Here is a 24835-nt window from a genome sequence, read left to right on the forward strand (position 1 = left end):
CCTTTTAAAAAAACCAAAACCGTATCAAAATACTTGTTAGTTGTCACTTTTGGTGTAGCACTATCATTTAGGAAATTTAATATATAAAAAAAAGTTCAATGCCCTCTATACGGTGTATTTGAATTGGCAGCAAATAAAATTGATTTTATTATTACTGAATTTGTTAAATTTGATTTTAATAAAATTGATTTTAACATAATTGATTTATGTTTAAATAAAGTGAATTGAACAATAAACTTCAGTATTAAAATTACATTTAAAGTCATAAATTATAAATTTTAGTTTCATGTAGAATCAATTTTAAAAGCAAAATCAATTCTATTTTCAAAGAATCAAACATCTCGAATATCTCAATTATATATCATTTTAAAAAAAGTGTCAAATAAGTGTGTACATTTATTTTTAGTCCAATTCAACCTCAAAATTGAAAACTCAAAGAAATAGAGCACTGACCGACACATTTTACGAGTTTTGAAAAACTTTTCTACATTGTTACTTTATCAACAACTAATTGAAGTAGTAATTATTAAAGTTAATTGCACCTGTCATTCACTAGTCGGGGTACAATAATAGTAATTCCAAGAAAGCTCAAAGAAATGTAATAGAAATCAAATCACGATGCAACCCCACCCATAAACAAATAGTTGCATCTGTCATGAACAATAGTATAATTCCACTATTCCAAGAAAGCTCAAGGAAATGTATTAGAAATCAAATCACGGTGCAAGTCCTATTGAAGAAGTAATTATTAAAGTTAATTGCAATTATTAAAGTTAATTGCATTTGGCATAAAGTAGTATAATCTTTTGACTAAAGCAAGCAACGTGTAAGACTTGCTTACTTTCCTCACAATAATTCCCTACCTTGTTCATTGCATTTTGTTTTGTCAAAAGGATCCAAATCCAACTATTAAGACCAGTGTTAAAATATATAAAAATAAAAAATTTATTGTAAAATTATATATATATATATATATATATATATATATATATATATATATATATATATAATTTCTAAGATAATTTATTTTAGAATTGATTTTTTTAATATAAACATTTTTGAGATATAATTAATGTTTTCTATAGTTATTATGAAAAAGTGATAAAATTATATTCATAGTTTTTTATATTGTATATTTTTTTACACTAATCCTATAAAAAAACTCAATTTAAGCGTGACAAAGAAAACAGTTTGTAATAATTAATACTGAAATAGAAAACTCAATTTAAGCAAGCAAACTATTTTGTGCTTACCTGCAGAATCATGGCATATCCACACCTACAACATATTGTAGCAACATTTTGGTTCATAGATTTCTACACTATGCTAATCAATAATCTAGAAATACAACCTCCACTATTCTAACCAATAATCTAGCAAAAGATAGTAAAAAGTTTAAAAACTCCTAAGGTGATACATTATAAAATAGATTTATCTTGCCTTTTAAACTTTTTACTGGTGAAGAGATAGCTCTAAATTCCTCAAAAGCACTATTTCCTTCAGAAGCCAACTTTGTTCAGAAATACTTTTATGAACTATGTATGGTGCAAATACTGCTTTTAAATGTGCATGCAAGATCAACTTCCAAACTTCTGTTGGTATTTGATATCAATTATTTGCTTGTACCAAGATCAGGGCTAGATTAGAATAACATTAAACTTTTTTATGTCCTACTTTGTACATATAGCTCTAAATTCCTGAAAAAAAATTAGTTCCTTTAGAAGAAATCCTCATTCATAAATACTTTCTATTCATTGTGTCCCATTTTAAATATCCATGAAATTTATTGTAAAGGATCTCAGCAATTTAAAACTATTTTATATAAATATATAGAATGATTCAAAATTGAAAATGAAAATTGCCATGAAATGGTTTTGAATAGCTTGAACAAGGTGCTTGGTATGCAAAACTTATGTTTTTCAGGAAGAAACTATTTATGTTTGAGGCTATGTCAATAGAGAAAGCTATTCTCAAAATAATCAATGGAATGTGAAAATGTGTTTGTAGCAGCATGCTTTGAAGATCTTTTTCTATTTAAACACACATATCAAGTGTAGCAGCATGTTGTAAAATAAAATATGGCAGTGTTAGTATTTTCTGTTGCCCGTTACTGTCCTACCTTTGCCCATGAAGTTCTCAATTTCTCAAAACATTATTGTTTTTACCTATGAACAATGACAAATAAGATGCTATATATATAAATAGGATTTGCACAGTATATGTTGATACAAAACTGAATTTGGAGTATCGCTGAGTTCAATTGTATGCAAAACTTGTGATGATCGTCATATTTTCTTGTCATATCCATCAACATATTTGAAACTGTGTCGATAGAGAGTTGGTGGCAGCATGTTCTCATTTGGAAAGGACTCCATGTGTTTTCAAGTCATCACTAACAGCATATCAGTCATTGGAATCGAAGCCTTCAAAGTTTTACAAAGATCGTTTAACCTAAAACTACAATTGTATGGGAATGTGGGTCAAATGAGATCACACAACAGATACAAATACATTATCAAGTATGCCAAAGGGTCACTTCACTGTTAAACATCAAATACATACAGAGTGTTATTATTGTGCCAAATAAAAAATTAAGAATAAAATGAACACATGGGTTGTACTTGCCTCTGACAAACATCTCATTTCTACAGCTCAATCTAATGTTGCTGAATACCATCAATCATCACAGAAGGGATGTGACTAATTGTATGCCAACGCTCTCCTCCCTCCTTTTTGTACTTCTCTTCAAGTAATGGACAGTTTTCAATGGACAAAGTATGAAGGGAGTTGGGTAGACCCTCCTCTGGCAAACTCTCAAGACTAGGGCAGTTATTAATAGATATATGAAAGAGAGATTTGAGGTGGAGAAATCCCTTGTAGTTCAATACTCTTAGCTTTGAACATTTATCGATGCTAAGAGACTCCAGAGTTGGTGGCAGTAGATTCTGCTCGGGGAAGGACTCCACATTTTCAAAATCATCACTAACCGTAAACATATGTAGAGAATTGAGTTGGAACAAACCCCACTCCTCTCTGGAAGTAATTGATTTTGGGCAATTGCATATATGAAGGGACCACAACTTGGAAGGCAAACCTCCAATAAGAAAAGTCTCCAGCCTTGGACAATCCAACAACTTTAGAAAATTTAGATTGGTGAACAAGTGTAGTGAAATAGGCAACGAGGAGGACTGCCATCCTCTTATTGAAAAATCCCAAAGAGAATTATAACACAAATCTAAAGAGGGACATTCTACCAAGTCCTTAAAATCCAACGACAACTCTTCCAGAAAGGGATTGTTGATTAAATGATCCATGGAGAACTCAACATGCTGATTTTCACCAAGGACAAACCTTTTCAAGCTTGATGACAGCTCATTTATCATAATCCGCTCATAATTCCGTAGATCCAACACTATGATTTTATCATAATTGAGAATTGACACGTCCACCATTTTGCACCCACCTATAATCAATTTATTTAATGAAGGAAGATGTTGAGGCAGTGATATCCTTTTCAATTTGGGACAATCATTTATAGAAATCTCTTTAAGCCGAGGAAACCCTTCAATACATACCCATTCCTCCCATTCAGACAAACAGTCAAATTCCAAAACTTCAAGGAACTTGAATGGAACATTTGTTGAGTTATTGCCAAAGATCTTTATTCCATTACAGTTCTGAAGTTTAAGAGATATTAAATTGGGTAAATCACACCCCCTTATCCAAGTTGGAAACATATTGCCATTGTAGTTCTGGATAGTGAGTCTCTTCAGATTGTTATTTGGTTGAAGGGCATCCAAGACAGACACATTGCTTTCCACTACTGAACCATCAAATATCATATGTATTTCTTCTAAATACTTCTTATCTTGCAAACGGCTCTTTACGGCATGTGTTGGATCGGTGACATTGTTCAATCCAGAAAGAAAAATTTTTCCTTGAAGAAGATTGAGACTTTCTAACTTCTCAATATCAGACCCACTCGACTCTCCCACAACAAAATTAGTCAGCGTTTGTAGATGGTTTAGTTTCCTTATCTGCTTTGGCATCTTCTTTATTGCAGTTCCTTCCAGATTAAGATGGCGTAAACCGTCAAGTTTGTAAAAGTCTAAAGGCAATTCAGTCAAATTACCACAGCTTCTCAATTCCAGTATCTCTAAGTTATAAAGCTTACAGATAGAGTCGGGCAACCTTTTAATATATGTCCAAGATAGGTCTAGATAGCGCAAAAGATTTAAACTCCCTATCTCATCTGCTATTTCTAGCTCTCTGGATGCATTTTTGTAATCACTAAATGATAACATCCGCAAATATTTCAATTTTGAAAACATATCACATTGCATATTGTTGCTTATCATGAAGCATTCGCCACCATACCTTGGTGATGCTACCAACAAGCTGTGTAATCCCTTAGCTCTAGAAATATGCTTTAATATCTCATCACCGGCTTTCAAATCAAGAGAACACCTAATGTGGCGTGTCCTTTCAGATATATCTTGCCCCATATCACCATTCACTTGTAAGCAAAACTCTCGAGACTCTGATTTTGCCAAGTCATTGACAAGATCATGCATGACAAACAAACCATCAGAATCTAGAAATCTTTGGAAAAATGAAATTGATTCAAGATCTTCGAACGATTCACTACCCAACTCTTCTTTACTTTTGTTACTTTTGTAGGAATTCAGCAAACCATTTGCCATCCACATATTGATTAACTTATTCTTATCAAAGATATAACCCTTGGGAAATATGGAACAATATGCAAAACAACGCTTCGAATTTGAAGGAAGATTGTGGTAACTTAGTCTCAATACTGGATTTATGTTGCTGTCTCTCTCTGATAAACGCCACATATCAGTCTTCAATATTTTCTCCCATTCACTTTTAGAGAATTTTTTTCTCAAGAGGTTCCCCATTGTTTTAACAGCTAATGGCAACCCTCCACACTTGTCTACAATCATCTTTCCAATTGGTTCAAGATCTGGATAATCAATTACGTTTCTGTCTTGAAAAGCATGTGTCACAAATAAACTCCAGCAATCACTCTTCTCGAGTTGTTCTAATTCAACTAACTTGGCAGATTCCATGGCTGATGCATCATCTTTACTTCTTGTTGTCACAATAATCTTACTTCCAGAAGAACATTTGTTAAAGGGAATTAGTAACTGCTCCCAACTTTTCTCATTTGCTTTCCAAATATCATCTAGAACAAGCAAATATTTCTTTCCCATTACTATCTGTTGCAATTGACATTGAAGTATTTCCAAGCTTTCACTATCTGTTGGAGAATTAAATTGCTCGAGAATTTCTTTAGTGAGCCCAAAAATATCAAATGGATTTGAAACATAGATCCAAGCTTTAAGTTCAAAGCCTTTTTGCACCTTGTCGTCATTGTAGACGAGCCGAGCAAGGGTTGTCTTACCCATCCCACCAAGACCAACTATGCTGATTATTGGTGCGTGGTTGCAACCACTACCAGTGTCTAAAAGTAAGAAATCAATAATTTCCTCTTTATCACCATTTCTACCAAGTATTCTAGATTCATCCACCAAAGACGTCGTTGGCACTCTTTTTGAAGATTCTGGACCGACTTCAAGTCCATTACGAGCAGATGTTCCTTCTTTCAATCCCAACACATCATTTTGCTTTAAAAGATGTTCTAGCTTATCTAGCGAGTCTTTCATCCTAGATTCAAACTGATTAGTCAGAGATGAAAAGAAGTGTTTAACCTTGCTCTTTTGTTGTGCACTTGTAGCAATCTCATCCAACAGCTGTTCTACTTCATATACCTCATGTTTTATATGATCAAGCCAAATCCTCACATTTGGATTCTGGTACTGCTTTGTCTCTGCATCATCCAACACTTGATTGATAGAATTCAAATTGATTTCGAGTTTATTCACCATTCGTTTCTTGAAGATGTCTTTGTAATCTCCTGAGGCAACCCTCTCAACAATAACTTGGATGACAGGTGTAAGAAATGCTCCTGCAACCATCAGCCCTGCCATGGCTACCTATAAGATGGTAATATGTTATCTTCTGTTAAGAATAAAAACTTATCTTCGTACACACATTGTTGCAATATCAATGTTAAACCATACATATTACATAAAGTGTAATGTTCTAAACATATATTAAAAATAATAGACTGTTTGATTAATGACACATTATGCTGTTATGATAACGGTTATACATGGAGACCATCTTCATTGCAAACAACAAAATCATTTGTGACTTTTATATTTCTACACCACTATTCTATTTTTAGAAATCAATAATTTTATTATTCGAAATAAAATTAGTACAAAGACTATGAGTGATTTATCAGATTTCATAATCATGACAATTTTTATTACATTTTCATTAATAATTAATAATGTAATTTGTTTAAAAAAACTAGTAAAAAGCTGAATAAAAAACTAGTCAAATATTTTATTAAAAACTTAAAAAATATAAGGAATTTGATAATTAATAAAGTAATTTGTTAAAAAAAAAAACTAGTAAAATATTTTATTAAATAATTAAAAACTGTAAGGAATTTGAAATTGCATTTGAATATATAGTTGGGAGAAAGTTTGCAGTTAAATTATACATAATATTAACTCCTCCAAATTTCTGGTAAAATCTTCATAATAACTCTCTTTTGCATTCTTTAATAATATATCTATAATATTGATATTTTACAAAATTTCACTAGTTTGTCAATACCTTTTTTAAAATATTAGTTTAAAATTTAATATTTAGGAAATAGAATTTTTTTAAGAAATTAATTGACATAAATTGATGGTATAAATTTTTTTACATAGTGCATACCAATTTAACTTTTAAAATCTTTTTTTAAAATAATTAAACACTTCAGTTATAATATAATGTAAGTAATATCTATTAAATCATAATGAAAAAATAAATTTTATTTAATTGTTAATTATATGATAATTAAGATTAAGTTATTACAAGTAAATAATATAATTGTATAATAATTGAAAGCTAAATGTTATGTTGTCCAAGTAATTGAAAGTTAAAATATCAATAAGAATTTATTTATGATATAAAATAAACAATTACTACAAGATTTATGTTTTCTAATAATAATAATAATAAGCATAATAATATTAATAAAAAAAATAATAATAATAATAATAGACTTTTAAATTCTATTTATAATTAATTAGAGAAAATAGTAATATGCTTTCAATATTATAATGATATAAATGACTTATTTAAAGACACAATTTTTTTTTTTTTTACGACTAAAGTTGATATTTATTAGAGCTTAAAGGTAGTGCAGTAAAATTCTTTACACAGTCTGTGCATCACAATCCTTGAAAATAAATACTTTAAATATTATTTAAAGAAAAAGTCAAACATTTATAAAAGTTAACGGTTTGAATTTCACTGACAGTGTAAAACTACTTTACATTATCAGTGTATTTCCATTAAATCCTATTTATTATTATATAAAATAAATTTCAAATATTTCTTTTTGAGTTTTCATTAATATATTATATTAATATTTAATATACAACTATAAAAGTGAAATAGTATTAGTAAATAATATTAAATTTTAAGGTAATAAAAAAAAGTATTAATGTAAATTTACAGTATAAAATTAAATAATGAATGCAACAACTAAAATTTATAACTACAATAATGAAATTTAAAATTTTATTTAGAGTCGCGATTAATTTTAAAAAAAATAATACTTTAGTGTGTATTAGATTCAAATAAAAAATTAAATTGCATTTATATTTTGAATCAAGAAAATAAATTATATATTAAATTTTTAATTTTAATAGTGATATAATGTAACATTAAAAATTATATTATGTTTAACATCACAATATATTGTTGTTAAAAATTATATATTAAATTTTTTTTAATAGTGATATGTGATTTATATTAACATTAAAAATGTGGGTATTAATAGTAAACATACATTTAAAACTTTAAAAAAATGAACTAATTTCTTTGGTTTTAAATTAATGAAAAAACAATAGTGAATTTCTAGTCATTTATAAAATTGATACACTTTTACTTTTTTGCAGTGTTTTAAAAACCGGACCGGTCATCGAACCGGTGAAGGTACTGGGTCACTGGTTTATCGGTCGAACCACTGGGTCACCGGTCGAACCACACGAGCAAACCGAATTAAACCGGATTAATCCGGATAACTCGGTTGAATAGACCTGTCATTATATAGGTATAAAATCGGTCGAACCGGATAATTCAGTCTCTAAAAAAATATAACTAGTTTTTAAATTTTTTAAAAATATCATATCATAAATTCACAATTTCATTACTTAAATTCAAATTTTAAACAAAGGTATCACACATAACAAAATAGTAAAAAATTACAAAGTCTAATTTCAACATAATCTAATTGAATAGTTTATAACAAAATAACTCTAATGTGTACCAAATTTAATTACAAATAGGATCCTCCATAAAAGAAAATCAAATAAAATTTAATATGTTTATGCTATTTAAGAAATTTTATTAGCAAAGATAACAAATAGACAATAAAGTTTTTTTTTTTGAGCAAAGAGAATAAAGTTTTTAATTTGTCACTAACGAAATGAGAATGCTATTTAAGTAATACACTATTAAATATATTAAAAAAAAAAGTTAAAAAGAAATGTTAAAAAAAGTTTTAAAAAAAATTTAAAAAAACAAGAAAAAAAAAGCAATTAAACCGCCGGTTTTCCGGTTTGATGGCATACCCGATCCGACTATTGAATCAGACCAGTTACCTAGCCGGTCCGGTTTTTAAAACTATGCTTTTTTGTCTTCATATATTTCATATAAAAGTATAAATTGTATCAATAAGAATTAATTAAGATCGCTCTTCTCGATAATATGAAAACATTATTAGAATTCTCTATATTTAACTCTTGAGAATTTTAATTAAAATTAATTTTAAATTCATTTTGTTGATCTAAAAATTATATTTCTTTTTTATATTATTATTAGGTTGTTGTTCTAACTTCTAATTATTCAACTTCTTTTATATTGTGATTTGGTGAAATACATAACGGGACATAGGGCTGGCAATGAACCAAACTAACTCGAACATAGTTCGAAACTCGATTCGAAAACTAAATCGTTGAACTAGGTTCATGAACCAAATGAGCTGAGTATGAGCTAAAAACTAAGTTCTTTAACTAAATGAGCTGAACTTGAACTATACATAGTTCGACTCGTTAGGTTCATGAGTCAACTCGATTATATATGAGATAGATTATATTGTATTTAAAAGTAGGTTTAAATATTTTCTCCAAATCTTAGTATCATATTTTATTTTAATCTAACTGTTTTAATTTATAATTTATATACTCTAGTGAGCAAAATATTTCTACAAATAATTATACAAATAAAATTATCATCGTATGAATTCCAATCTTATAACTTTAATTTTATTTCTATATTTTTTATTTAAAAAATATTAATTTAAAATGTCAAATCTATATATAAAAAAATATACTTTAAAAAATTACTTTTAAGTCCGTGAAATAAGCGAGTTGCACCTAACAAGATAAACCTAATGAGTTGAATCGAGATGTTTGTGAACTTCTAACAAGTCGAGTTTGACCTGAAAAAAAGTTCGAGATAAACTCGAACTCGAACTCAAACTCGGCCAATTGTTAACGAGTTGAGTTTGAGCTGAAAAAAAAATTCGTCATGAACTCGAACTCGAACTCGGCCAATTCTTAACGAGTCAAACTGAGCTGAGGCGAGTTCGACTCGACTCGACTCATTTCCAGCCCTAACGTCGGGACATTTTGTGAAATATGAACACGAAATTGTCATTAAACATTTTTAGAAGACAGAAAAAAATAATGAAAATGAAAAATTACTAAAGAATATCTAAAGTCAATATTAATAATAGTAATTAAAAATAACAAAATTAAGATAAAATATCATATAAGAGCTAAAATAAATTAATAATTCTTTTAAAATAAGAAAAAATTAACAGCAAAATAATTATATCTTTAATCAAATACTATTAAGAGAAAATAGATGGTCTACTTTTGGAATAATGGCTTGCCTATATGTTTTTATTAGGTTTATAGAGTCAATCAATATATCATTCTAACAACTTAGTTCTTTTAAAAGAAATATAATATCTTAGCGAGTGAGACATAAAATAAATAAATAAAACACCTCATAAATTAATGGGGATTATAAACAACATATTATGATTTTGGAATATTCGATTTTAATGTGAAAATTTGGCCATAGAAAAGTTGACATATTTAGTTAAAAAATTATAATTATTGAAATGCACTTTTTTATTTGACAAAATAAATCCAAGACATTACATATTTTTATAATTTTTATTGTAGAATTGATAAATATATATTAATTTGTAATAGACAATTCTTGGTTAAATTATAAGTAAAAATATATATTAAATTGTAATTTATGATTATTTGTTAAATTATAAGTTAACTTTTTATCTAAAGAAAAAATACTATATATTTTGAAAAAAAGGAAAAAAAAAATTAAATTCCAATATATAGATATACTTATATTTGTAAAAATTATGAATAACAATTGAAAGTTATCGTACAAAAAATTTATTACGTATATATTATTTTTTTGTAAAAAGTTTCTTTTGCATATGATGTAAATAAATTTATTATTTTTGAATCATAAAAAATATAATAGCATAATTTTATTTATGATAAGATAATAATATTAAATATTTTAATGATATACATAATTATAAATTTTCCGAAGATTCAATTTTAATGTAAAAAGTTAGCCATAGAAAATTTGACATATTTATTTAAAAAATGATAACTATTGAAATGTCACTTCTTTATTTGAAAGAATAAAACTAAAATTTTACATAAAATTTTTTTTGATAATTTTTATTGTAGGATTGATAAATATATATTAATTTGTTATAGATAATTCTTTGTTAAATTATAAATAAAAAAAATATATATTAATTGGAATTCATTATATTTGTTATATTATAAGTTAAAGTTCTATTTAAAGAAAAAAATATTTCACATTTTAAAATATACGTAAAAATATTTAAATTTAAAAATATTGTTTTTGGTAGAATGTTTTAATATTGAAAGAAAGTAATCATATAAAAAATAATAACATGATTTTATTGATGAGAAGGAAATTATGTTATATATTTTAATTATATACATAATAATATATATTTTTATATAAATTTTTTTGGTAGAATTTTAGAATAATTAATGAAAGTAATGAGAAAAAAAATTTATTATGTAAATATTATTTTTTGTAATAAAAAGATATTAAAGAAAAAATAAAATCACATAATAGAATAGGTTAGAGTTACTAAACTAGAAATGAAAGGTTTTAAGATGTTTTTTCAGAAGGATCATCTATGAATATGAATATTGATGACGCGGCGAAAATGATTTTATGTGAGAAATAATAATTTTATGTGGCAGATATGTTAGGGTTCATTTTTAATATTATATATATATATATATATATATATATATATATATATATATATATATATATATATATATATATATATATATATATATATATATATATAATCGATAATAGATGTGAACTTATTATCCAAAAATAAATTAAAATAAAAGTGCTAGACTTAACATCAGAAATAAAAAACATCATTTAAAAAAAAAAGGAAAAAGCTTTTTGTTTTTCGTGGTTAATATTATATAGTTAAAAAGTTTATTTGATTATTTGCGAAAAACTGAAATTTGTTTCGAAAGTTTCTCAATGCACCCCATGCATATCTTATACACCACGCAAATTTTAATTTTTACCCATTTTTCGTAGATGCATATTCGGAAGCACCCCATATTTTGAAAAAAAATTGATTCTTTCCGTAGATGCATCTACGGAAGTGTATAAAACATAGTAAAACTTAGGATTTACAACTTGGGATTTTCTCAATTAATTGGAAAAATCTCAAGTTCTGTATCTACGGAAGATTTTTTCTAATTAATTGATAATTTGGGATTTTCTGAATTATTAAAACTCCATCAAATCTTTCTCTAGATGTAACTAGAGAAGATTTTTCTCAATTAATTTGTAATTTAATTGAAAATTTTCCCAAATTAACTAAGTTTGTGACATTCACGTTAAATAATAGTAAAAATTGATTTTTTTCATTAATTGGGAAAATCTCAAATTAAGTTAAAAATAATTGGAAAAATCCTAAATTAATTTTTCAATTAATTGGAAAAATCTCAAATTAATTAAGTTAATAAAATCTTCCGTAAATATATCTACAGAACTTATCTTCCGTAAATCCTATTTTGAAGTCTCGCTATGGTGACTTATCGTCTTGCATTATGGGTGGAGGTAAGTTTTCTAGTGTTTATTCTTCATCTTGTTCTGTATGGTGGAAGGATTTAATAAAGTTGGGCACTACTTCATCTTCATCTTTTTCTACTTTATCTCTTGATCCGATAAAGGCTTATTCTAGATTCTTTGTTCATAACGGATATACCACTCCGTTTTGGGATTCCGTGTGGTTGGATGGTGTTTCTTTGAAAGAAGAATTTCCGGACCTTTTCGAGGCTTCTAATTTGAAGTATGTTTCGGTGGAGGCTATGGGTGGTTGGAAGGAAAATAGGTGGTGTTGGGGGGATTTAGGCTTAAACGCGGGAGTGGTGAGGGAAGGTGGTTTCGGTAACATTATGGGAGATTTAAAGGGCCGGTTGGAGGTTTTCGGGGGGTGGAAGGAAGAAAAGGACTCGGTTGTTTGGAGGGGGAATTCGGAGTCGATTTTTTCATTAGCTTCGTGCTACAATTTTTATGACCATCTTCGAATCCCTTTTGGTCCTCCTAAAAAGAATGAAGAAGCGTTTGGTTTTCTTTAGAAAATGGATGTTCCGTTCAAAATAAAGGCTTTCGGTTGGAGACTTTTCCGGAATAGACTTCCCACAAAAGATCTTTTGCTATATAGAGGTACCCCTTTGTCTCTTGATAATTTGAATTGTGTTTTGTGTGGGATTTGTGTGGAGAACATGAAGCATCTATTTTTTAGTTGTATGGTGGTTAAGAACATTAGGAGGGAAATAGCTTTGTGGGTTGGAAAAGTGGGCATTGGTGAGGAAGATGGTTTGGAGAATTTTATGAATTGGTATCGGTACTTTCGTGTTAAAAAGGTGAAAGAGAGGAAGTTAGGAGTTGTTTGGCTTGCCACTAATTGGACCATTTGGTTGCTTAGGAATGGAGTGTCTTTTCGGAAGGATAAATGGAGTATTAATGATACCATTTGGAATATTAAGATGTTGGTTTGGAGGTGGACTTTTTGTGGAAAAATTACACATTCCAATTTTTCTTTTTACGAGTTCTCAAAGGACCCGTTGTTGTTCCTCTCGTAAGCAAATTTGGTTTGTAATTTTTTCTTTTGTCGGGCTTGTTCTCGAGTCCTCTTGTAATGGCTTTGAGAACCCATTGTTCTCCCTTTAATATCTTGCTTATTGAAAAAAAAAATATCTACAGAACATTTCGAAGGTGCGTGAAAAGGACATTGGATATGTTGAGAAATTCTCATTTGTTTATTTGTTTATTGTTAATAAGTTAACTTTTAATAAATGCAATAACAATAGCAGCAAAACATGTACAAAGAGAAAGGAAAAACTTAACACAGATTAAAAAACCAACAAAATTATATTCAACAACTAAAACTAACCCACTAAATACTCCATTGCCGTAAAAAGTCCGCTATCCATTAGAGCTAGCACATATAGGCAGTGGGTAGCCCATCAGGCCGCATAACTTTACATTTAAAAAAAAAATATATTAATATTTATATTGTCTTACTCCAAAATAGCATAATGTTTTTTCTCATTTCACTAAAATTTATTTCTATTCTATTCAATCTATCTTTTTTAAATATTATACATTAATATAATCAACATTCGTATTATATTTGTTTTCTCTTAAATTAAATATTCAAGTATTATTTTATATAGTTAAAACATATATTGTATTTAGAAGCACATTATAATATTTATAAGAGATAATATATTGCTGAAAAATGTATTATGTTTAAAATAATATAATTTTTAATTTTAATCATAATAAATATTATGGAGTTTTTATTTTTATTTTTTTTAATTAAAAAACCCATTTAGGGCTCAGGTAGTCCAAAGTCCATCTAGGACCGGACTCGAGTAGTAATTCTCGAGCCCATATTATACCGGATCTTTTTTGCCCAACTCTAAAAAGCCTAGGACCCGTCAGAGCCAACCTAAATAGGCCGGATAGTCCATTTTGCCAACTCTAGTGAAAACAAAGAAAGTATAAGATCTCTTAATTAAGAAATATTTTGAGGCAACATAAAGTACTGTGAAGAAGTTGAAGTGTAAGAGAAGGAAATAGAAGAAAATGGATGAGAGAAATAGAAAAGTGAATGTCTTTCCCACAAACCACAAAAGAGATTGATATTTAATCTAAAACAAACCTCGATCACAAAAACGAGTGTCCCAAATTGAAAAATGAACCTTCTACGAAAGCTAAAAGAAATGTAAACGAAATTATTATTTTTTTTTTCAATAAGCAAGATATATTGAAGAGAGAACAATGGGTTCTCAAAACCATTACAAAAAAGCAAAAGAACAACATCCGCCGAAAAGAAAAAATTACAAACCAAATTAACTTACGAGAGGAAAAACAACGGATCCTTAGAGAACTCGTAAAAAGAGAAATTGGAATGTGTAATTTTTCCACAAAAAGTCCACCTCCAAACAATCATCTTAATATTCCAAATGGTATCATTAATACTCCATTTATCCTTCCGGAAAGACACCCCATTCCTTAACAACCAAATGGTCCAATTAGTGGCTAGCCAAACAACACCTAACTTCCTCTCTTTCACCTTTTTTAAACGAAAAAACCGGTGCCAATTCATAAAATTTTCCAAACCATCTTCCTCACCAATGCCCACTTTTCCAACCCACAAAGCAACTTCCCTCCAAATATTCTTAACCACCAAACAACTAAAAAATAAATGCTTCAAGTTCTCCACACAAATCCCACACAACACACAATTTAAATTATCAAGAGACAAAGGGGTACCTCTAGATAGCAAAAGATCTTTTGTGGGAAGTCTATTCCGGAAAAGTCTCCAACCAAATGCCTTTATTTTGAACGGAACATCCATTTTCCAAAGAAAGCCAAAAGCGCCATCATTCTTTTTTGGAGGACCGAATGGGATTCGAAGACGGTCATAAAAATTATAGCACGAAGAAACCGAAAAAATTGACTCCGAATTTCCCCTCCAAACCACCGAATCCTTCCCTTCCTTCCACCCCTCGAACGCCTCCAACCGGCCCTTCAAATCATCCAAAATATTACCGAATCCACCTTCCCTCAAAACTCCCTCATTTAAGCCTAAATCCCCCCAACACCACCTATGCTCCTTCCAACCACCCATTGCCGCCACCGAAACACTCTTCAAAATAGAAGCTTCAAAAAGGACCGGAAATTCTTCTTTCAAAGAGACCCCCTCCAACCAAATAGAATCCCAAAACGGAGTAGTAAAACCGTTATGAACCAATAATCTAGTGAAAGCCTTAATTGGATCATGAGAATGAGAAGAAAAAGATGAAGAGGTAGTATTGCCCAACTTAATTAAATCCTTCCACCACACGGAAGAAGAGGAAAAAGAAACATTACAAAACTTACCTCCGCCCATAATGCTAGTCGAAATATCTCCATATCGGGACTTCAAAATATTGTACCACAAAGAATTATGCCCTTCAAGAATTCTCCATCTCCACTTGTTAAGAAGCGCCGAGTTGAAAGAAGAGATATTCTTCACACCTAACCCCCCTTTCTCTAACGGCAAAGTTACATCATCCCACTTCACCCAATGAATTTTTCTTTTTTCCTCCACTCCCCCCCAAAGAAACTTATTTTGAATAGAAGTTATCTTCTTGACCACCACTCTCGGCATCTTGAAAAAAGACATAGTAAATATAGCTAAAGAACTAAGGACGGCCTTCAAAAGAGTAATTCTTCCTCCCAAGTTCAAATAACGATTCTTCCACCCTTCCAACCGGTTCTTCAACTTAAGCACAAGAGGATTCCAAGTAGCTTCCTTCCTTGGATTGAATCCAATCGGAATACCTAGAAAATAAAAATTACTCTCTTCCTTTTTGCAAGAAAGAAAGTAAGAAGCCGCATCCAAGAAAAAATTGTTAGTATTAATACCAATTAACTTACTTTTATGAAAGTTAATCCCGAGACCGGAAACAATTTCAAAAGCCCGTAAAACCACTTTGATTGCTCTAATATTTTTCCAATTGCCATCACCCACAATTAAGGTATCATCCGCAAATTGGAGGATGTCCACCTTGCAAGATTCCTTAATGGTGAAACTTTGGAATTCCCCCACTTCAATAGATTTTCTAACAAGACCCGTAAGACCTTCCGCAATTAACACAAAAAGAAAAGGGGAAAGGGGATCCCCTTGTCTCAAACCTCTTTGCACCATAAACTCTTTTGTTGGACTCCCATTAACTAGCACCGACATACTACTCTTGAACACCAATAATTCCATCCATTTCAACCATTTCGCACCAAACCCCATCCTTCTAAGCATGTACCTTAAGAAATTCCAATTAACTTTATCGTAGGCTTTCTCAAAATCTACTTTAAAAAGAATGCAACTTTTCCCTTCTCTTCTAGCATAGTCAACCACCTCATTTGCCACCAACACACCATCCAACAATTGTCTCCCGGGCACAAACGCATTTTGACAAGGAGAGATGATGGAGTTAAGCACTCTTTTCAATCTACTCGCCAAAAGTTTAGATACCACTTTATACATACACCCCACTAAGCAAATAGGCCTATACTCATCCAAACACACCGGGTTTTTAACCTTAGGAATTAAGGTCAAAAAAGAGGAGGAAACCGCCTTAGAAATGGTACTTCCCTCATAAAAGTAGTTGAAATAATTAATGAAGTCATCTTTAATAATATTCCAACACCTCTTTAAGAAAAGAAAGGAATATCCGTCCGGCCCCGGGCTTTTATCTCCCCCACAATCCCACACCGCCTCTTTTATCTCACTTTCAAGAAAAGGTTTTTCAAGTCCCACCGCTTCTTCCGCACTAATAGATTTGAAATCAACACCATCCAACACCGGTCTTTCCTCTTCCGAATCAAGAAACTTATTACCAAAATGATTAAACACGGCTTCTCTCACCTCCTCCACCGAATCCACCACTCCGCCCGAAGTGAAAATCGGGCCTAAATGGTTGCGCCTTCTTTTTTCTTTCATCACCTTATGAAAAAATCGACTATTAGAATCTCCCTCTTGAATCCATTTCAATTTAGATTTTTGAAGTAGCATATTCTCTCTAATACCCAAATTTTTCCAAAATCTACAACACGCCTCTCTTCTCTTCTCAAGGTTCTCATTAAAAAGCAAAATGTCTCCATCCGAATCCAACTTTTCATCGGCCATATTAATGTCCCTAACTCCTCCCTCCATCTCCAAGTCGAACACCCCAAAGACCTCCTTATTCCACCTTTTGAGCTTCTCTTTAAAAAGTTTGAGCTTCTCTTTTAACACAAAGTCTCCTCTCCCTCCAACCTTCAAAATTCTCCACTCCTTTTCCACAAAAGGGATAAAAGCATCATTAGAAAACCATTCATTGTTAAATCTAAAAGGTTTAGGACCCCAATTAGATTTATCCGACATCAACCAAATTGGACAATGATCCGACAAGTCTCTATCTCCAATGAATTGCCCGATAACCTCCCACTCGTTAACAACACAATTCGATAAGAGAAACCGGTCAATCCTACTCTTCGACTTACCATCTCCACTAAACCACGAAAATTTCTTCCCTTTGCAAGGGATATCCACCAAAGAAGTTTTATTAATGAAGTCCGCAAAAGAAACTACCTCCCTATTGTTATACATAACCGCCCTCCCTTTCCTCTCCCTAACGTTTTTAATAGCATTAAAATCTCCACCCATAATCCATTCTCCATCCTTGAATCTTTCCATTGCCATAAGTAAATCATTCCACAAAGTTTTCTTTTTAACGAATACACACGAAGAGTAAACATTAGCCACGTAATAAATTTTATTCTTCCAACTCACTTTAATCCCCAAAAAACCATCACCTTTGAAACTATTCAACACTTCAACATTGTCCTTATTCCATAAAGTGAGTATCCCCCCCGATCTTCCCAACGAGTTAGTGAAAGAAAACCCCAAATCCGAACAATTCCAAAAACTATGGGCGAGACCGTCATTCATACTAGAAATCTTAGTTTCTTGAACCAAAAAAATATCCGCTTTTCCTTTATTAATCAAAGAAGAAATTCTTCTCCTTTTGAGTGTACTCACTCCCCCTCTAATGTTCAATGATCCAATAATCATTGGGACACCATTTTCATCTCCTTCCTTACTATTCCGTCTCTTCCTCCTCCTCTTTCCAAGTTCTCTATTCTATTAATGAGCTTTTCCCTTCCCTCCGCCTCCACCACCCCTAACGCCACAATAGCCGACCAAAGTTTACTCGGAACATCATTCTCCAAAAACCCCCATTGTCTAACATTATTTCTTTGAATATCGGACTCTTCGTTTTGATTACCATAACACACCGATCCTCTCCCACTTTCGCCCTCTTCCACCACCTTATTACCATGTTTCAACAAAGAACCTTTTTTATTAACACTAGGCACCAAAGAATTTTTGACCTTCTTGTTACCAAGGACTAAATTCTTACTCTTTTTACTTCTATTACTTCCTTTCCCCAAACACCCATTACCTACACCTCCCACCCCATTAACATTCTTCCACTTTAACTTTTTAATTCCTTTGTTATTAATCATATTCTCCCTTAATCTTATCGAGCATTCCACCATTGTTTGGTCCAGACTAGGCTTCGACATACCACTCCTCATTCTAACCTCCTCCCCTGTTTCCTCCCCACTCAAATCCCTTATTCTTGCCAACTCACCATCAAAACCTCCATTCTTGCAATTATTACAATTGCTCACTGCCTCATGACTCAGTGTGTGCACCGAATCCCCACCATTAACATTACCGTCCCTCGAAACCGTGTTCAGCCCCTCTTTAATAGCCGGAACCTCCAAACAATTAATGTCACTGCCTCCAGTTTCCCTCCCAACACATTCCACCGTCTCCGTCCCAGACTCACACCCCTGCTTCATATAACAATTATTCTGTTTATTCCAAACCACCAAAGGCGAAGACAGCACCGCCTCCCCACTATAAGTTTCGTTCACATTATTGCCATGGAACCTGTTGGTACTTTTTTTTTCAGATTCAGAGGAAAATCTATGAATGCTGTCTTCAGAATCTACCGTATTAAAATCATCTCCCGCCTCTCCGTTATTATCACAGCTGAATTCATCGAATTCCGATGAATCAGAAACAGAAGAAAAAGAATTCGGAATACCTGGACACGAGCGAATGATTCCCATCACGTCTTCTCTTACGAAGACCTTGATCAAAACACCGTCAATGCTAACCGAAACATTGCTCGGAAACGAAGTATCCAGAGGAACTCTCAACATCACTCGTGCGACATCCAAGACTTTACCATCTGCGGTTTTCTCGTCGATGCAAATAAAAGAGCCCCAGATCTCTGCCAGTTTGACGAAGAAATCCGAGTGCCAAGCTAAAGCCGGAATTCCGTAGATCCTCAACCACACCTCTCTAAATTCATCTACCATTCCAAGTTCCCACCTTTTGATTTCACTAAACCAAGCGTTCCACCAGTTTTCATTTTGTCCCAGAAAGTCTTCAATATACCCTGACTCCAATTCTTCTAACAAACATAAGTTACCACCAAGAGGAGTGACCTTGATAGCATGAATTCCCTCCATCTCCATATGAACCTGAATGTTGTAAGCTGCTCCTGGAATCAAAGCAGTTCCCACAAAGGCCTTCTTCAATCTCTGTCTTCTTTCTTCATTAGAGTAGAACACCAACATCGGATTAGGACTCACATCCATGGCAGGAGAATCGGCAGAACCCGCCACCACTTTAGCAAAAGTTCTAGAATCCCTAATCGCTACCACCGGATCTCGTACCACCCCTTTCTGCTGAATAGGAACGAATCCACTCCCAACCCTAACCCCCTTCTCCTTCACGACACCCCTTCCATACCGTGGGAGATTTACATGGATCTTCTTCCCAGCAATCAAAATGTTATCCAATCTGACCGCCATCATTCGCCCATCCTCCACATCAAGAAAACGAGCAAAACCGAAACGTTTTCCTATATTGTTCCTCCTCGGCGCCACCGCTACCTCCACCACATTCCCCACACATCCGAATAGTTCAAACAACATTCTCGCAGAATGGGTATCTGGGAACTCCGATACATAGAATGATACCGCCTCCTCCACCTTCCTCGCGTCACTGAACTTAGCGTTTGTATTTCTCCCTCCCCATGGAAAAACATCCCACCCCACAGTCTTCCCTCCTCCGCTCCGATTATGCACCACCTTCCTCCAGCCTCCATTGTCCTTGCCATTAGAATCGAAGACCATGAAAATCGCAATCGGAACCCTAACTCTCTCCTAGAGAGAAGTTAGAGCTTTCGAAGAGAGAGAAAAAATAGGCCTTCTTGATGAGAAGTTTGTTTGTTATCGACAACCAATTATTTCCATGTGCCATAAAGTCTAGATTCTTGACTTTTGATAGATACACTAGTAACCTATAATAAATGGAAAATTATCATTGCACCCATACCATCGTCGGTGAAAATCTCAAAATACTCTTATATTTCAGATATACATATTCGAAGACAATTCTTTTAAAAAAAGTGTGACTTCGCATATACATCTCCGAAATCACTCATTTTTCTGTGTAAAATATGGCGACTTCGGAGATGCATATGCGAAGTCATCTTAAAAAAATTTGTGTTTTCGGATATGCATATTCAAAATAATTTGGGGTATTTCAGAAAACGCAATACAGCCACCCCCACTGTTTGCATTCTCTTCAACTACCAAATTTTCACTTCAAAACCATTTTTTACCAAATTCCATTCAGGCATTCCTACTCTACAAGTTCCATTCAAGCATTTCTAAGCTCAAAGCTCATTTCAAGTTCTACTCAAAGCTCCAAAATTTTGTAAGTTTTCTCTACTTTCTACCTCTAGCTCAAAGTTGTTATTAGGATTGTTAGAATTTAGGATAATGTGTAGGTTGATGTTATTGTAGTTCAATGTTAGTGTTTAGCACTTTAGATGTAGAAAACTGGATTTTGGATGAGTTAGGGCAAGAATTGGAAGTTTCTCAAAAATGGTTGTTCGCAGGTTAGTCGGGAGGAGGAGGAGGTACCTGAAGTGGAAGAGGTACCTGAGGTTCACCTTGAGCATGACGAAGATGCTCAGGACGATGTACATGATGCACAAGAGCGTGGTTACCTGGGAGGGCCTTCAGACACGTCTGTCTTGATATACTATCATGACCATGCCACTCAACATATTTAGGATGTAGAGAATTTTTTTTTGTTGCACTTTTTAATTTAAACGGTTTACTTACAAATAGTTGAAATGAATTTAAACGATTTATTCAGGATCCAACAACAACTAACATTGTTTTCTTTTGTGACAGGTTATTAGACCATTCCCGAATACAAAGAGTTGAATCCATGGAGTGGATGGTGAATTATCTGGGTATGGACGCATATATGGCCAATTATGATTGAAGAACAACAAATAGGGCGTGTATCCGGTTCTCCAGCTTAAAAGAGATTAACGAGAACAACTTGGTGGCGGCAATTGAGGCTAAGGAGGAGGGTGATGCGATTTTTGTTGAGTACCGCCGAGCTTGTGCTTTGTGGTGTTGGTTCATGTTCTTGGTTGGCACGCCCCTCTTTGTGGACAAAAGTGCAATCTACGTGGACGTGACATATATTCGGTACTTTATTGATTCGTCTACAATTCATGAGTGGAACTAAGGTGTCGCCATTCTGATATACCTATACCCGAAGCTGAATAAAGCATGCAACTGGAGGACCAGCCAATTGACTGGCTCTTACATACTCCTCACGGTACATTTCTTTTTAATTATTTGTGTGTAGCCTTTTGTTCATCCGTTGCATTTTCTACAACCTTCACGTGCCGATTCTCATAATTTCGACTTTTCAGAATTGGGAGACTCGCCAAAAAATGCTCATTCAGATAGTTTATCGGATGATTCATCGCGCTATGCTTTATAAGAATCACACAACCAGTGCTTTAGGTACCAGGTGTTGAAATTACACAAAATATGTGGAGAATTCTTAATCAATATTGATGAACAAGAATCAATCACACCGATCCATTTCGCCTCTTGTTCTTCACTCTTCAATCGAGTGAACCAACCAACCTTGATTGCAAGATGATTCTGTTGCACAATCGATAATGGAAGAAGAGAAAAAAATGAATTGGGAAAGAGAGAAAATTAGGGTTTTAGCAAAAGTAGGGGAAGGATAAGAGAATATCTGCAGAGTTTCTCTGCTCTAAAAAGTGAAACTTATCAATTATGAAACTGCATGTTATTTACAACATTAGGGTAACTCCCTGTTTATAGGTTGGGTTTGCTCGCTCCCTAAGCAAACACCAAATAACCTAATTCTTATAAAATGTGCAAAATAAGCCTAAGTCAATTTTTTTGTCGAAGCAAACTCTTTCGACATTTCGACAACAGTAGGTATTTTGACAATATTATGATTCGATTCCATGAATTACATTCTCAACATAAATTTCTTTATTGTTAATAAGTTAATTTTTGTAATACTTACAATAACAGCTTAATGAGAAAACTAATGAGAAAACTTCATTGCAAACCAATCGAATTTAGTTTTATTTAAATTAAATCAAACTTTTAAATTTATATATTATAAATTTTTGGATTAAATATGTTTAAAGTCCCTCTAAACTTAAGTATTTTCACTTTTTATCATTTTAAATAATTTCGTTAAATAACCATCCTCCTAATTTATGAGATTCACACTTTTGATCCCTTCGGCTAAAATTGTCGCTAATTTAGTTATTAAATGGTAAATCATTGTAAATCAGTCGTTAAGTTGTGAAAACTGTCATTAAATTGCAGGAGAGGCCAAAAATGTTGTTAAATATATTTACGAGGACTATTCTTTAACTAATATTTTTAAATATACAAAAAGTAAAAAAATTTAATTTTAGAGAAATTTTAAAAATATTAAACCATAAATTTTTTAATTATTAAAATTATTATATAGGTTAAAATTTAATATTATGAGACAAAGGCGATTTTCAATAAATTGAAACTTCCAATGAAAAAGAATCCAAGGGTGAACAAAAAATTAGAAAAATGATATCAAGTCTAAATAAGCTGGAAATTAAGGAAGAGAAATCAATTAAAACTAAATTTGGTTGTAAAAATTTCAGTTAAAGAAAGTAAAACATATATTTAAGAGGGGAGAAGAAGATATTACCTGTAAAATATGTGAGTAAACAAATTGAGACTATAATCTTCCGCGTAAGATAACCTGAAAGTAAATATAAAAATTAGAGTAAGATTTAGAAAATTAGAAACAATAAAAAATATAAAATATACTTCTAACAGTTGATAATAAGTTCTCTGAATGAAAGAGAGAAATTACTTTTGGAGAGTGCTTGTGGAAACAAAGAAACTTAGAAATAAGATCTCTTAATTAAGAAATTGAAACCGAAAAGTGAATGTCTTTCCCACACACCACCACATGATATTTAATCTTAGAACAAACTGAAAAATGAACCTTCCAAGAAAACTCAAAGAAATATAATAGAAATCAATATGCAAGTTGTATAACATTAATTTTGCTTATAAAAAAAAAATGCAAGTTGTATTGGAGTATATAATTATTGAAGTTTGTTTTTTTATCGACAACCAATTAATTGAATTGCTTGTGCCATAAAATATACTTCTAAGACTGGCTTACTTTTCGATAATTTCCTACCTTATTCATTTTAATATTATTTTGTCAAACTAACTCTTAAGACCACAGTATAAAAATACAAATTTTTAAGTAGTGGTAGAATTATGTTGTAATATTTTATTTTTCCGCTAGTTGTTTAAAAAAATTATTTAAAATAGTCTTTAAATTTCATTATATTTGTATGACTACCAACAACTAGCAAAACTGAAAGCATCTATTGATTAAAAATTCTATTAAATTTATAGAGGTGATAATTTAATCCATTAACTCATTATCCATTTAATTTATCTAATAAAATAATAAGAAATTGGTCAAACACTTCTCCAAATTACTAAAGCCTAAAGAACGTGCTAACTAAGTTTCATCATACACACCATATTCATATTCGATAATTTACTAATAGAGAGCCCTCCAAAATATTTAGGTAGCATCAAATTTTCTAATCAATCATATGAATTTTCCTGTTAACGTCATCATCTCCCCCATATAAACCTCTATGGAGCTTCTGAATTCCCATCATACAACTCTTTGGAATGGGAGTTCTCATCATCCAATATACCGGAATCACTTGAATCACCGATTTAGAGAGAGAACACGTCCAACAAAGCTTAAATTTTTAAGCATAACGAAAAAGAAAACGATGTGTAATTCATGTGCACAATAAAGGGAAGACAGAATAGAAAATTATTTGGTTACCTTAAAAATAGTATGTACCAATTACTACTGAAATAAATCTCAATATAAAGCACAGAAAGTTATTTCGTTTTGCTTACATACAGAATCATGGCATATCCATGAGAACATGTACTAAATTAGAGAACCAACATACACCAAAAAGTAGAAAACAAAAGCAAAAGTGGAAGAACTTTTATCACGATGAGATAATGATAAATGACATACACCAAA

At 31.8% G+C, this 24835-nt stretch overlaps 2 protein-coding genes across 4 annotated transcripts; one reads left to right on the top strand and one right to left on the bottom strand.

Moving 5' to 3' along the window:
• Positions 1-1310: 1310 nt before the first annotated feature.
• LOC131593160 (putative disease resistance RPP13-like protein 1) lies at positions 1311-23795 on the bottom strand. Of its 3 annotated transcripts, none has more exons than XM_058865424.1 (4): positions 23615-23795; positions 23447-23500; positions 2626-6017; positions 1311-2540 (listed from the first exon to the last, which is right to left on the bottom strand). In XM_058865424.1, exon 3 carries the CDS (start codon positions 6009-6011, stop codon positions 2658-2660), a length of 3354 nt encoding a protein of 1117 aa, XP_058721407.1. In that variant the 5' UTR covers positions 6012-6017; positions 23447-23500; positions 23615-23795; the 3' UTR covers positions 1311-2540; positions 2626-2657. The 3 variants fall into 3 exon arrangements, with proteins under 3 accessions (XP_058721407.1, XP_058721406.1, XP_058721405.1); XM_058865423.1 differs by adding an exon at positions 13673-13758 and having other exon boundaries at positions 1311-6017; XM_058865422.1 differs by having other exon boundaries at positions 1311-6017.
• On the top strand, positions 12858-13361 carry LOC131659610 (uncharacterized). The gene has a single exon (XM_058928778.1). It carries the CDS (start codon positions 12858-12860, stop codon positions 13359-13361), a length of 504 nt encoding a protein of 167 aa, XP_058784761.1.
• Positions 23796-24835: the final 1040 nt, after the last annotated feature.

The sequence above is a fragment of the Vicia villosa genome, linkage group LG3 (genome assembly GCF_029867415.1).
Source record: "Vicia villosa cultivar HV-30 ecotype Madison, WI linkage group LG3, Vvil1.0, whole genome shotgun sequence".
NCBI classification, from domain to species: Eukaryota; Viridiplantae; Streptophyta; class Magnoliopsida; order Fabales; family Fabaceae; genus Vicia; species Vicia villosa.